General features: G+C 47.7%; 1 protein-coding gene across 1 annotated transcript; it reads left to right on the top strand.

The window, feature by feature from the left end:
* Positions 1-12,681: 12,681 nt before the first annotated feature.
* On the top strand, positions 12,682-13,965 carry LOC311248912 (N-acetyllactosaminide beta-1,3-N-acetylglucosaminyltransferase 2-like; the record flags this gene model as incomplete). Its single annotated transcript, XM_084338141.1, has 1 exon — positions 12,682-13,965. The coding sequence occupies one exon, from the start codon at positions 12,682-12,684 to the stop codon at positions 13,963-13,965; it is 1,284 nt and encodes a 427-aa protein (XP_084194267.1).
* Between the last annotated feature and the right edge of the window lie 1,487 nt (positions 13,966-15,452).

Genomic DNA, 15,452 nt, shown 5'->3' with positions numbered 1-15,452 from the left:
GTTTTGTGCCATTTGTGTCTCCAGTTTCTCAGCATATGTCCTCTTAGCAAGTTTAACAGCCTTGCGCAGAGTGTAGACTGAAGCCTTGTACTTGTCCATATTTCCTGACTCTCTGCCCAGGTTATAAGCCGTGGTGCGTGAGTTCAGGGCTGTTCTTATAGTGCTGTCCACCCAAGGTTTCTGGTTTGGGAAAACCCGCGCCTTCTTTGTGAGGACACTACCGTCTGCCACAGTTGCTATGTAACTCACAACGGTATCAGCGTACTCGCTGACGTCACTGGCGCTTCCTTTAAACATGTCCCAGTCTGTATCCTCGAACGCATCACGGAGCGCGGCCTCTGATTCGTCAGACCACTTTTTTGTCTCACGTGACACGACGACGTCACGCGATCTTTGTTTGTATGCTGGGATTAAAAAAATGGAGTCGTGATCGCTCGCGCTTGCAGAGCCCATCAGTGGCGGAGCCGCTACAGCCTTGTAGCCAGCTTTGAACGGGGTGTAACAGTGGTCGAGTGTGTTTCCCCCTCTTGTGGAGCAGGCGATGTGCTGAAAAAAGGTCGGCATCACTTTTTTCAGATTTGCCTGGTTGAAGTCACCAGTCACTATCGTCGCGGCTTCCGGGTGCTTGATTTGTTGTTTGTTGATGTGGTCGTGTAATTCCACCAGCGCTTTGCCAGTATTTGCCTGTGGGTGAATATACACGACGGATAAAATGACCGCGGTAAACTCACGGGGTAGGTGGTACGGGCGGCACAGGATTTGGAGATGTTCCATATCTGGGGAGCATGAACTTGAGAGGACATGTACTTCCTTGGGATTAACCCAGAGATTGTTCGTGAGGATGCAGACCCCACCTCCGATGCTCTTCCCAGAGGCTGCCGTGCGTTCTACATTCCGTGCTTACGTGTGGAAATAGAACATCTACGCACACATTGATGAATGAGGGCCCAGGTATTTTCAAATAATGCCATAACAAAGTGCAACAATTGTGGTGGTAGTCATGAGGCTCGATATTGGGTCCCACTCTCTTCCTCCTATATATACTCCCCCTAGGCCAGATCACGGCAAAACATAACATCTCATTCCATTGCTTTGCCGATGACGTGCAGGTCTACCTCCCCTTAAAACCCACCCAAGGGAAAACAATAAAACCACTACTTGACTGCCTGGCAGAAATCAAGTACTGGATGTCTGAAAACTCCCTGACACTAAACGAAGGGAAAACTGAGGTAATTGTTTTTAATAGTGCCCCCCCGGCCCCCCTCATTGACGCACTTGGTCCCCTGGGTCCAAACCTCTCCACCTCTGTCAGGAACCTCGGGGTCATCTTCGACAGCCATTTTAAATTTGATAAACAGGTCAGCGCCGTAGTCAAAAACAGTTTTTACCACCTTAGACTCCTGGCGAAGACAAAGGCATACCTCTCCCAAAGTAACCTAGAGACGGTAATACATGCCTTTGTCACCACTCGCCTCGACTACTGCAATGCCCTTTACACGGGCATCGACAAATCCCTGCTTCGCCGCCTACAACTGATGCAGAATGCAGCCGCGCGCCTCCTCACCAAAACAAAAAAACATGAACACATCAGCCCAGTTTTGGCCTCGCTCCACTGGCTGCCTGTTCGCTTTAGGATCGATTTTAAATTAGCCCTAAATGTTTTTAAATCACTAAATGGCACGGCTCCTCCCTATCTGTCTGAGCTCCTGCACCGCCACACCCCCCACCAATCCCTCAGATCAGCTGACCAGCTGCTATTGGTGGTGCCTAGAACTAGGCTCAAGACTAGGGGAGACAGAGCTTTCTCCACTGCAGCGCCTAGATTGTGGAACAGCCTCCCCCTTAGCGTACGTACCGCCCAGACTGTGCAGGCTTTTAAATCACTTTTAAAAACCTACCTGTTCTCCTTGGCCTTCCCCCCCACTTAATCACTACTAGACCCCTGGCCCTTCTATCCTCTTTGTTTTACTGTGCCCTACCTGTTTTTATTACTTTCATTGCTTTACTATGTTTTTAATCTTATATCCTGCATCATATTATTTAGTTTTTATTACTTTCATTGCTTTACTATGTTTTTAATCTTATATCTTGCATCACATTATTTTGTTTTTATCAACCTGCCTGTGAAGCACTTTGGTGCCAGCTGCCGCTGCCTGGAAATGTGCTATATAAATAAAATGTACTTGCAAGTTGATAAAAACAAAATAATGTGATGCAAGATATAAGATTAAAAACATAATAAAGCAATGAAAGTAATAAAAACAAAATAATATGATGCAAGATATAAGATTAAAAACAAGAAAGAGAAACAAGAAATCAGACTGTGCATCAATCCAAAGGACCGCAACACAGCGTTGAAAAGGCCCCATCACCCCATGCGTAGTGGTGAAGAGGTAGCAGCACATATGTCGGGAGCAACAGTGTTTTCCGTCCTGGATGCCAAGAACTCATTCTGGCAGATACGTCTGGACGAGAAATCCTCAGTGCTGACCACATTCAGCACGCCGTTCGGGCGCTACTAATTTCAAAGAATGCCTTTCGGCATCAACTCCGCAAGCAAGGTGTTTCAGCGCTCCATGGAACAGCTATTCACAGGCTTACCATGCTCCGTGATAGTAGATGACATCATCATCGGAGGCCGCGGAGTGGCTGAACACGATGCCAACCTGAGAAAAGTGCTTGATCGGGTGAGAGAGGTCAACCTCAGGCTAAACTCAGCAAAGTGCAAGTTTCGCCTAGACCAAGTAGGTTATGTAGGCCACATCTTCACGAGCGAAGGCCTGAAAGCAGACCCCTCTAAAACTGCAGCTATAACTAGGGATGGGAATCTAAAACCGGTTCCCGTTTGGCCGATGCCTGGAACCGTGTGGCTCCTGTGACTTTCGATTCCCTTATCGCTGCCTACAGTTGCGCAATAACGTTACGTTAGCATGTAGCCATGGCAGACTCTATTTGATTCCTTAAGGGCTCGAAATTGCCTGGGTTTTGGTATTATGCTCCCGAAATGCTCCCGCTGTTTGGCTACTTCTATGTGCAGTGAAAACTACTTGAATGCTTTAGAACAGTCATTGATTTAGTTTAGGGTGAGCTAAAATTAGCCGCGGAGCTATCGCTAGCTAACGTGAGCTAACGCTATTTAATCAAGCTCACAAAGAGAGATAAACAGCTGACAGCGGATAGTACAGGTACAAATACAATAAAACAGCGGGTGGGGACTGTTGTGTAAACCTTGTACTCTTTAGTTCACATATAATAAGAGCCGGATTGTTTGTTTACTAAGTCTCTACTAGTCTACTCTGAGTCCGTCAGACAGGAAGTACCATGGTGCAACATACAAATGTGTCCGTGTAGCAACACAAGCCAATACTTTAAAGGACAGGGGCCCGGGGAGGGAGCTCTCTCTCTCTGTGTGTGTGTGTGTGTGTGTGTGTGTGTGTGTGTGTGTGTGTGTGTGTGTGTGTGTGTGTGTGTGTGTGTGTGTGAGAGAGAGTGTGTGAGTGAGAGACAGAAGTCAGAGGAATAACAACCTGTTATTCAATAGATTAAATTCGTTTAAGAATAAAAAAATAAATACATTTTAAGAGAATCTCAAATACATTATTTTATTTAAGTGTAGGCTATAGTTAATGTTTTATTTTTTACAGTGTTTGTATTTTTCTGACATGGGGGCTCAACAATAAATGACAATCAGAAATGTCAAGTTGCATGTTGTTATTCTAACCAGCTTAGACCCCGACGCTCTGCATCTTCTGGCCGCCTCAGACCTACTCCTATCCGAGCTCCGGGAGGGTCATCAAAGAGAAGTCGCCTATTCTCAGTCCTTGCCCCACAATGGTGGAATGAACTACCCACCCCAGTTAGGACAGCCGAATCACGTCCAATCTTTCGCCGTCGACTAAAGACGCACTTCTTCAACCATTATCTGAATAAAAAAAAAATATATCTAACCCTAACTAACCGTACTGTCATGCACTTGTCCTAATAAACTAACCTACACTGTAGCACTCAACACTTTGATGAACATTGTTGCTCAGCTGATAGAGTTGTGCCCTTCCTGATGGCTTGTCGTACAGAACTTGTAAGTCGCTTTGGATAAAAGCGTCAGCTAAATGACTAAATGTAGTTCTGTTGCATTTCCAATTTATTTATTTAAATTATAAATTGATCAGGTATCGATAAGGGAATCGATAAAGAATCGAATCGATAAGCAGAATCGATAATGGAATCGTATCGATAAAATCCTATCAATTCCCATCCCTAGCTATAACTGAGATGCCAGTCCCCACAGATGTCACTTCACTACAGCGTTTCCTAGGGATGGTAAACTACCTGGCAAAGTACATCCCCAGCTTCAGTGACATAGCAGTGCCACTGAGGAAGCTGACCCACAAGTAGACGGCGTGGTGCTGGTACCAGCAGCACCAGGAGGCATTTGAGCGCCTCAAGTCGTGCCTATCCAGCCCACCAGTGTTGGTATACTACAACGTCAAGGAGCCAGTCACACTCACATGTGACGCATGCATGCAAAGTGGCAGGCCAGTATCATTTGCGTCGCGTACCCTCACTGATACAGAGACAAGGTACGCCCAAATAGAAAGAGAGCTTCTAGCTGTCGTGTTTGCCTGCACAAAATTCAAGGACTATGTATATGGAAAGCCCACAATCGTGGAAACAGACCACCAACCTCTGGTGACGATCCTGAAAAAGCCCATTCACACAGCCCCAGCCCGTCTCCAGAGAATGCTACTCCGTCTACAGAGCTACGACATCAGCCTAGTGTACAAAAAGAGCAAGTACATGTACCTGGCTGACACCCTCTCCAGAGCTCCAAACAAACATGTCACCCAGAGCCCTGCTGAAAACGGTGCTTATGAGGTCATGTCGGTGAGTTGCATCTCCACCGCTCACCTAGAAGAACTCAGAAAGCACACAGCAGAGGATGAGATGTTACAGACCCTCAGCGCGGTCATTCAGAGAGGATGGCCCAACAGAGAAAGCCAGCTCCAGCCTGCTGTCATTCCCTTCTTCCCTTACAGAGACGAACTCGCAGTGGAGGATGGAATCATCATGAAAGGCCACAAGACAGTCATCCCCCAGTCTCTGCACAGAGAGTACATCAACATAGTGCACAAAGGTCACCCAGGTGTTGAAGCCACAAAGCGCAGAGCCAGAGGCATCATATTCTGGCCGGCAATGTCAACTGACATCGCTGAAGAGCTGCTCTCATGTGCAACGTGCAACAGCACCAAGTCCCACCAGCAAAAGGAACCTCTGAAACTTCAATCGGTTCCAGACCTCCCATGGTCTACAGTTGCCACGGACATGTTTGAATGGCATGGTAAACACTACCAAGTGCTTGTAGATTCGTATTCTGGCTGGTACGAAATCAACCTTCTCCACAGCCTGACATCATCGGCTGTGATATCTAAGTTGAAAAGAAATGTTTCAGTCCACGGCTCACCGCACACCCTCTTCTCTGACAATGCTAGACAATACACCAGTCAGAGTTTCGAGGACTTTGCAAAACAATGGGATTTTGTCCATACCACCAGCATCCCAGAGTTCCCACAGTCTAATGGGCTCAGAAGTCAGAAGTGCCAAGCATCTGATGGAGAAATCTCATAGAGATGGAACCGATGTTTTTTTCAATCTCCTAAACCTCAGGAACGTCCCCCGTGACTCAACACTAGGCTCCCCCGCTGAACGTCTGATGTCACGGCAGACACACGCAGCCATTCCAGTGTGTAGCAAACTACTGGAACCAGCCCCCAAGGACGCCCGGCGAGTCAGCGCCCAGCTCCTCAACAGAAGGCTCACTCTAAAGCACCACTTTGACAAGTCAAGTCGCCCACTACCGCCTTTAACAGAGGGACAGGTGGTCTGTATGCAGACCCCGAAAGGATACGACCGACTTGGGACTGTGAAGGAGAAGAGCAAAGAGCCGCGCTCCTACGTTATCCAGTCCAACGGGAAGACATACAGGAGGAATCGCCGTCACATCCTTCCTGTCACAGAACCACCACCACCATGGTTCCACGCAGAGGACCCAGACTCCCAGAACACCGGCTCCTCTACAGTGAACAATGCACCCTTCACGCCACTATCACCAGGGCCAGACAACATGCAACACACACACTCTCCCCGGCCGACACACCCAGCACGCTTCCCAGCTGAGAACAGTAACGCACAATATACATCGCGTGCAGGCCGCATCTGCAAGCCAAACCCCAAGTATATGCAGTAGATTGTATTAACACTTTAATCGCCGGAAACTCCGAAACTCGTCATTCCCCGCCATGCTCATTCTGCCGAAGACGCCGTAACACGTCTTTGATATCAATATTTCAAAAATCTGTGATCGAAATCATATTTCTCCCCCGGGGACCTGAGATATACTGCTGAGCTCCACTCAACTCTCTAACGGTTCAAGAGCGCCATCTGGTGGCCGATCGGCAGATCGCCCAACAGGAAGTCATGTGGATGAAGTGGTGCTCACCCATATTTCGTCCGGGCACTCGCTATCATTAGCAGGACTCCATCTTGACACAGTGAACACCGATCGGTGCAAATAACTCGACAAACAACATGATTTGGACGTATATACTATTATACAACCTGGAAATGGATCGGGTATTTATACATCCCATAATAGGAATATCTCTGCTCCACGCTCATCGCCCAACGGCGCGAGGAAGATACGGTAAGATCCAGCGTTATTTTCCAACGTGTTCTTTACTAACTGCTCTGATGATCATATCACCCACACTAGATGAATGATATAACGTTGCCCACGGAATTATAAACGACCCCCTGCCCATCCGGTCAACATCAGATCATACGTAGTAACTCCTAGAAGCACATCCAGTTGAAATTTTTTATCTCGCACAGATTCCTACCAAACTGTATTTGATCATCAATATAATGCATTTAGGGCTATAAATCAAGTTCTGGAGAAAGCTGCAGAAAACGATAAAAACATACTTATACTTTAGACCGTATTTTAGTATGAATATGTGAATGAAAAAGTATAACGTTGCTACACCCTGAATATATAGGACATTGAATGGGCCATAAAAGTTATAGACCTGCAAAGAAGGGGAACTTCTCCATAGAGAAGTTCTGGTAAACAAGAATACCCTGAGGACTCTGGCAGGAGCACTCATTCAAGGGTACTATGACTATGCGTGCACCTCATGGTACCAAAGCACCTCAAAGGCGTTTAAAACAAAATTACAAACATCACAAAACAAACTGGTCAGACTACTACTTGACCTGAACCCCAGAACCCACCTCACCCCTGCCCACTTTGCCAACCTAGGATGGCTTAGAGTAGACGACAGAGTACAGCAACTTGCAATGGGCCTGGTCTACAAGATACACTATACGACCGGGGTGCCCATGTACATGTCAAAATACTTCCCAAAGGTCAGTGAATACCACAACCACTACACCAGAGGAAGCTCAACAAATCATGTTAAACCCAGATTCGGCTCAAACAAGGGACTAAACACGTTTCGCAATTATGCCACAACAATGTGGAACGCCCTACCCAAAGCTGTAAAGGAATGTGAATCCCTGCCCACATTCAAAACCGCCCTTAAAGAGCACCTACGGGAGGCTGCAATTCGAAACTGGCCACCGTAAATGCCCAAAACCCCCACCACCTCCTAATAGACAGTCTCCTCCCCACCGCATGTATATATTCCCTCCCCGCTGTATGTATATTCCCCTCCCACCCACCCACCCCCTCCTAATGTACAGTCCCCTCCCCATCATATGTATATACTCTGTCAGGATCTAGGGGTAACAGTACTGTATATTTGAATACCGCCTATGTCACAAATGTATCAGTACTAAATACCTATATGTCCCTATGCCATAAATGTCATGTATGTTATGTATGTCATAAATGTCTATATGAATTGAAAATGGGGGACCCTGATGGAAACAAGACAAACGTCTTTCTCAGGTCTGCATCCCCTTAACAATTGTATGTATTGAGCCGTACTGTATTGTACCCATTCTGCAATCTGTTAAATAAAGTTTTCATTCATTCATTCACACAAATAGAGATGGCGAGGGATGGTAAATTATGAATTTAACCATGGCGATCAAAGTATTAAAAGAAGAAGAAAAAAGAGTAAAGAAAACTGCTGTGTATAACATGGTTAATGTAGAATGCTATGCCAATGTGTCAATGTTATTTGCACTAAGTTGTTCCACTTATGCACTTATGGTGATTCCATGTTTTATGAATGCACTACTTCTCAAAGTGATATATACTTGTCCACCTTTGTCTACAGATGGATAGTTTCAAGTTTATCTAAGAGTATCTTCATTTAATTGTTTACTGGAAATTGTAGAATTTTAAAGTAAAATAAATGTTTTGTGATGTTAACATTCACCTAGTGATACAGTATTTTGTTATACGAGATTTGAGCTAAAGGGAAGGGATGTAGGTCATTGGCTAAATGATTATCCAGTTTGACTATTGTCTACTATGAGCCACCGTACCGGTAGTGCTACTGCTTACAAACTGCCTCGCTACTGTGAACCTGCACTTGTCGTCACGTCACAACTAGATGTTAAATAAACCTACGGTTTGGTAAACCCAAGTGTGTTCATTGACCCACACGCAACTGAGGTACATAATAACACAGTTTACACTAGTTATAAGAGTGCATGTCAAGTGGACAATTGTCAATCTTGTGAGATGAAGCCGTAGGGCGTATGTTTTTTCCCTTTGTAGGCATCACGGGGCTAGTGCTGCCGGTGTGTGGGGAGTTTTTCACCCAAGACAGAGTGAAGACCACACATTATGCATGTCCAGCCGTAGAGCTGGCCGTCCCCAGCGGGCTAATATTTTGGCTGAAACGGGACAATTCTCACCGGGAGAGCCGCCTCATTCACCAGGAGTAATGACTGCTGTTCCCCCCATTTCAAACTGCCCCTTTCTGTCCCCCCTTGGGTGCAATTGCCCCGACCCCAGCCTCGTTGGCTGAGTCAGGGTGCGAAACCCCAACCCCCACGAGATACCTTGCTGGCGCAGTCAGGAGAAACCCAGCCCCACGAGACCCCTCGTCAGCGAAGCCGGGGTTCGCAATGCACAGCGGGAGGGACCGGGTTACCTATCTACGATTCTTAGCAGGCCAGCGCCAGTTGGCTGCGAGGCCGCTTTGTGATTCTTACCACGTGTGGCTACAGCAGTACCACATGTCGGTGTGGATGGAGGGAACGTTGAGAGCGGGGCTTGTGTGGCAATTTGCACACCCTCACCCTCTGTTTTTTGGGTTCTGAAACAGACTCTATTATCAGAGTCCACGGCAGCGACAGCCCTGGCTGATGAGATTCAATCTCTGTTGGCAAGGCAGGCCATCGTCGCGGTCCCACGGGAGGACGCGATAAGTGGTGCTTACTCCCAATATTTCAGCGATGTCACTCGAATATATTTGGACGTGCACCTGAAAAGGGGTATAACGAGGGTTATTCCGACTCACAATGTCAATTGGGAGGTCTCTCCGGGATAAACCTGGCGTCGTCTTCCCCTCTCGTGTGAGCGGAATTTGTGACGGATGGTTTTTCCCCAGGCTCCGTATATAAACCCCGTGTCAGCGTCCTTTCGGGGACTGGTTCCCTCCTAGTTCTACCCAGACAGGGGGGAGTGTTTCTTGTCGGAATTCGCCCGCCACCATTCTCACGTTTTACAAGCCTGTACGCTGTTCGATATCAGCGCTTGGTCTTACGGGACCAGTATCAGCGCCTGGCCCGGGCGTGTTCTCAGGTGTCTATTTGAAACAGCCTTTTGGGGCCAGCATGCCCTGGTCTGTCCAACGGCATAAACAGCGTTTCATGCGGTCGGCCGGGAAGGAGTTTTTCTCTGCCGAGCGCCAGCTCAGTAGGCCAGCTCGAGGGCTCGCGTGCATCTCTGGGGGGGGAAATGACGGGGCAGATCAAGCATCGACAGGGGGGTTTCATGCCCGTTAGGTGGGCCACCGGGAGCTGTGCGTTCGCGTATACAGACCGTCTTGGTGGCGCCTCCTGTGAGGTTTTGATTGAAACGTGTACCTATCCCCCTCTCCTTTGAAGATGTGCAGCAGCGTGAAAGGGCACGGGACTCATCCTGGTTGCGCCAGACCGGATCAGTTTAACCCGATGTCCGCCGGGTCACAGATATATGTTCTGTTCAACCCGAAGGGCCCTGGGATTTTCCGGGGGGGGGGGGAATGCCGGGGCGGGCCGGACGCCACAGGGGCTGATGTCATAAATGTTGTGTGTCATAAGTGTCACTACGAGTTGAAAGTGGGGGACCCTGATGTGGACAAGACAAACGTCTTCCTCTGATCTGCATCCCCTTAACAGTTGTGTGCATTGAACCGTACTGTATTGTACCCTTTCTGCAAACTAAGTAAAGTAAAGTTTCCTTTCTCCATTCATTCACCGCTCGGCGGGGGGGGAATCTGAGTGCGGCTTGTTAGCCTCCTCTAGGCGCTCCTATGTAGTTCCCTGTCCTCCAGGCACAGGTCGAGCCTTGCTCTTGTTACCCGTCAGCCTGGGTTAACCCATTTTTAGACCTGAAACACCTTAAACTGCATTGTATAGCCTGTGTATACGCGCATATGTGTTTCCCGGATTCAATGGGTTAAGGGAGAAACCTTTCTGTTTGGGGTGGTTGTCTTCCAGGTATGCCGGTAGTGGAGTCAACTCTCTGGTAGAGCCCGGGTTCGACCCTGGCTCCCCAAGAATATGCCCCTGCATGTCTGCCAATTGTGTCAAACTCTTTTCTCTGAACCCCAACCCGCAGGATTAATTGACTGGCAGGGTCAGGGTTTGTGGCGAGGTCCGAGACCCCGACCCCGCGAGGTTGTAACCCCACGAGATTGTGACATTGTGCACGGCATGCCGAACACCCTCCCCTCCCCCCTGCTTGGCGGGTGGGCCGTCGGGGTACTGTTTTTACAGTCAGCCCCTCTAGGCGCTCCTGTGTAGTTCACAGTCCTCCGGGCGCAGGTCAAGCTTGCTCTTGTTACCTGTCGGCCTGGGTTAAGGGATCAACCTCCTCTCTTGGAGTGTTTGTCTCCCTGGTATGCCAGCTGACGCCATGGGATTGTGGGGGAGAGCCTCCTCAGGGAACTTCGGAGCCTCCTCCTTAGGGAGTTTTTCAGAGCCTCCTCAGGGAGTTCTTCGGAGCCTCCCCTTTAGCGGGGCCTCCTCCTCAGAGAGGGACCCTCCTTACAGACCCTCCTCATCCGGGAGTTTTCAGAGCCTTCACCTGTTGTGCCCTGTCCGATGCGCTGGCGGTGTAAAGGGTGGTGTCACGAGTAAACGCCTGGAGAGGTCTCGATGCCGCGGCCTTGTTGACCTCACCAGGTCCCTTTTGTCGGGTCCTGGCCCCTAGACTCGGTGGTAAGCCTGCCTTGAGTGGTCCATGGGGCTGGGACCTCCTTCGTGCCCCGCCGCTACAGCTTCCCCCGCAGGGTCGGGTTTAGAACCCCGACCCCGCGGGACTCCTCGTGGGTGGCGTCAGGGTTTAACGACCCTGACCCTGTGAGGTGTGGAAGCGGTAACACAGGCTTGTGTTTTTCACATACGTTCCCTGGTAGTGGGTGGGTGCACGGTCGAGTAGTCGCGGGCCCTTCTGTCCCGCGGTCTGCTCACCCTGTGCGTTTGTTGGGTGCTGTCCCCTCTTTCGCACAGTCAGTGTCCTAGTGAGGGGTGGGGCCCGGACCCTCCCTGATGTTCTGATGGTTGTAGGGGACCTCAGTGGGTGCATTTGTCTGGCTCTCCGCCCTGCTCTGCTCCTATGTCCCATAGAGCAGAGCAAGAGCTATTACGAAATATAACGAAGGTTATCCTATAACCCTAGTTATATGAGTAATAGTGAGTGCTCTGCTCTCACTCACTGAGGACCCCTAATTGTCTTCCGGATAACGGTCAAGACTAGGGAAGAGTGGAAGTACGGTCACACCCCTCGCTTAAGTGCATGGGCCAGACAGGTGCAGGTGCATTGTAGCGGAATTCTTTCAGGTTGCCCTAGGCAACAGGGGACTTCCCATAGAGCAGAGCGCTCGCTGTTACTCATATAACTAGGGTTATAGGATAACCTTCATTCCTACTTGAATGGAAAGGTTTGTGGGAGCTGGTGCCACCATGCTCTTAGAAATGGTAAATGGCCTGCATTAATATAGCACTTGTAGAGGGGGTAGAGAAGCAGGTTTTTAACCAGGGAGTCGAAACCAGAAGTTGACCAGAAGTTGAAACCATCTATAAAATGTATTACATTTTTTTATATAATTGTATTGATTTATTCATGTTGTTTTATTCTTCTTTATTTGTATGTATTCTTTTTATGCCCATTCTGCTTAATTTTACATTGTTTTATTTTCATCCTGGAATTTCATTGTTGTTGTTTTTTTTTTTTATATTTTTATTTATTTATTGTTTCTTTAAAACACTTTGCAACTATGATTCAAAAAGATGCAAAGCAGCATGTGTTCTTTTTATTACACAAAGGGACCCCACACAGGTAAAGCCTGGTATAAATCACAGTTGTAAATTATATCTGTGTTCTTTCTATCTGCAGGCACAGCCAAAGGATCATTGACGAACTGGTGACTACACCAGTCACACGGTACCATCATATATCTGGCTCACAACAGAACAAACCACTACACCACTGGAACAATGAGGCTTGTTCGGGTCTTCATCCTGGCAATTCCGACCCTGGTCTGCATCCTGTTGTTGGTCTACTCTCCCAGTCCCTTGCAGCTTGCAGACAGCTTGCAGACGGCCAACAACCACAGCGCTTCACAGCTGAATATGCTAAATAATTCAAAATCCAGTGTACATTACAAGGTCATTATAGCCCCGTCCCCTGTACAGGTCAGTCCTCTTCCTCCTCTTAATGTCCATGACATGTCTGTGTCGGACAGCTTCAGAAAGGCCATACCCCAGAATGGGGCGTACTGGAACCGCCTGTTGAACTCCGTCATGAGGAGTCTGGACAAGGGAGAGTACACATTAAGCAAGAACGACGACAACTGCAGTGAAACCAATCAAGAAGTTCTGCAAAATAATGTGCGTGACTTCAGGTCCTATCCAGAGATGCACCGGGAGTTTTTGCTGAGCATTAAATGCAGACATCCTCCCTTGCTGATCGACCAACCTAACAAGTGCAACACGGGTGAACGGGACGTCCAGCCCTTCCTCCTCTTCGCCATCAAGTCGCACCCCCGGAACTTTAAGCAGAGGCAGGTGATTCGAGAGACATGGGGTGGAGAGGGGGTGGATGAGAAGGGACTGCGAGTACGCCGGCTGTTCCTCCTGGGCAGGTCGTCGCAGGATGATCCCGACGTCAGCCAGCTGCTGTCACATGAGGCTGAGGTCTTCGGAGATGTGCTTCAGTGGGATTTCCAGGACTCCCTCTTCAACCTCAGCCTGAAGGAACACGTCTTCTACAAATGGACATTGAACAACTGTCCGCACGTCACTTTTGTTTTCAAAGGGGACGACGATGTCTTCATCAACACAAAAGCGGTGATCACCTACCTGCAGTCTCTCGATGGGTCCCATGCTGTTAACTACTATATTGGACAAGTCATTACCTCAGCATCACCGATGAGGGGCCTTCAAAGCAAGTACTACATCCCTCAGACATTCTATGAGGGTCGATACCCACCTTATGTGTCAGGAGGAGGATACCTGTTCTCTGGAGCATTGCTGCGACCCCTGTATTACATCTCCCAATTCATCCCTTTCTTCCCCATCGATGATGCCTACACAGGGATGTGCTTCCAGGCGCTGGGAATCTATCCGGTGCATCACAATGGCTTTCGGACATTCGATATTCAAAAACAGGATCGTGAAAATAACTGTGTACATAGAGATATACTGGCCGTTCACAAGCGCAGTCCGCAGCAGATAAAAAGATTGTGGAGGGGAATCCACAACCCCTTGTTGAAATGTTGACCTGACTCAGGTCACGCAAGTCCTGCTGAGACCCTGCTTCACTAAGTGGATCTCCCTCCTTGCCCCCCAAATATATGTGATCTGCTCCACCCCTATGCCCCTTCTCCGAGGCTGCAATCCTCAGACACAGATCTGCTCTCTATCCCCCACACCTGCCTATGAACCTTTGGGGACAGAGCCTTCAGTGTGGTGGCCCCCACCCTCTGGAACTCTCTCCTGGATGAGATCCGCTGTGCTACATCCTTGGACTCCTTCAAGACAGCCCTGAAAACCACTTGTTCACGAAGGCCTACGGCCTCTAGTTATCTCCCTGTTCTTTATTGTTATTCATATAAAAAAAAATCTATTCCTTTTTTTTTTATCAATTTTTTTTATTATTACTTACATGAAAACAAGACAACACAATAACCACAATAACAATACACAGAACTTCACAGGGAGATAACAGAAACAATAATAATACAGAAATAACAAATTATTAAAAAAAAAAAGAAAAAAAAAAACAGTACAACATTTTAAATTTAAAGGGGTACTATCTCATAAATGGCCTTTCCCAGTATTCAGCACTGTTTCCCGGCCGTGTGGCCCTAATTTTTTCTATTCCTTATGTGTTTGTTCTTTGTTGTCTTGTAAAGCATCCTTGGGTTTCTTGAAAGGCGCTATATAAATATCCAAGCTATTATTATTATCATCATTCATTTGTGCTAAGCTAGGCTAGCTTGCAGCTGGATAGCTGGTAATGTTAATGCAGGGTCAGCCCTATGTTCCCACAGCCCAATGATCCCACAGCCCTATGTTCCCACATTTCTAAGATTTTCTTTTCACTCAAAATTAAAGAGACACCAGAATATTCATTCTTGAGAGAAACACTATATCTGTGACCAGTGTGGGAAGAGCTTTGTTCAATCTGGAAACTTAAAGAATCACCAGCGTATTCATACAGGTGTCAAAATAAGTAGAAATCTGCTTAAAACATTTACAAATTCAACAGCGCATTCATACTGGACACAAATCAAACATTCCTCTGTCTATTGTATAAACCTATGTGGGATGACAATAGGGAACATATCACATCCTGTATTGATTCTAAATGGAACTGAATGAATATAGTTTATTTTGAACTTCAACCCGTCACTAAGGCTATTCCATAGTTTAACTCCCAAAATGTAAACACATCTAGCTTTTTCATTAGTTCTTACTTTTTTTACATGTTTCAATGCCCTCGACCTAGCATACCGTGCGGCAAAGGGAACCGCTCCCGCCTACCTCCGGTCAATGGTCTCCAACTACACACCCTCAAGACCCTTATGCTCTGCATCTTCTGGCTGCCTCAGACCTACTCCTATCCGAGCTCCGGGAGGGTCATCAAGGAGAAGCCGCCTATTCTCAGTCCTTGCCCCACAATGGTGGAACCCCAGTTAGAACAGCCGAAACCCGTCCAATCTTTCGCCGTCGACTAAAGACGCACTTCTTCAACCATTATCTGA

This window comes from Notolepis coatsorum, assembly GCF_963971535.1.
Source record: "Notolepis coatsorum genome assembly, chromosome: 2".
Taxonomy (NCBI): Eukaryota; Metazoa; Chordata; class Actinopteri; order Aulopiformes; family Paralepididae; genus Notolepis; species Notolepis coatsorum.
Note: the sequence above shows the minus strand (reverse complement) of the source record. Positions and strands in the feature narration are given on the sequence as shown.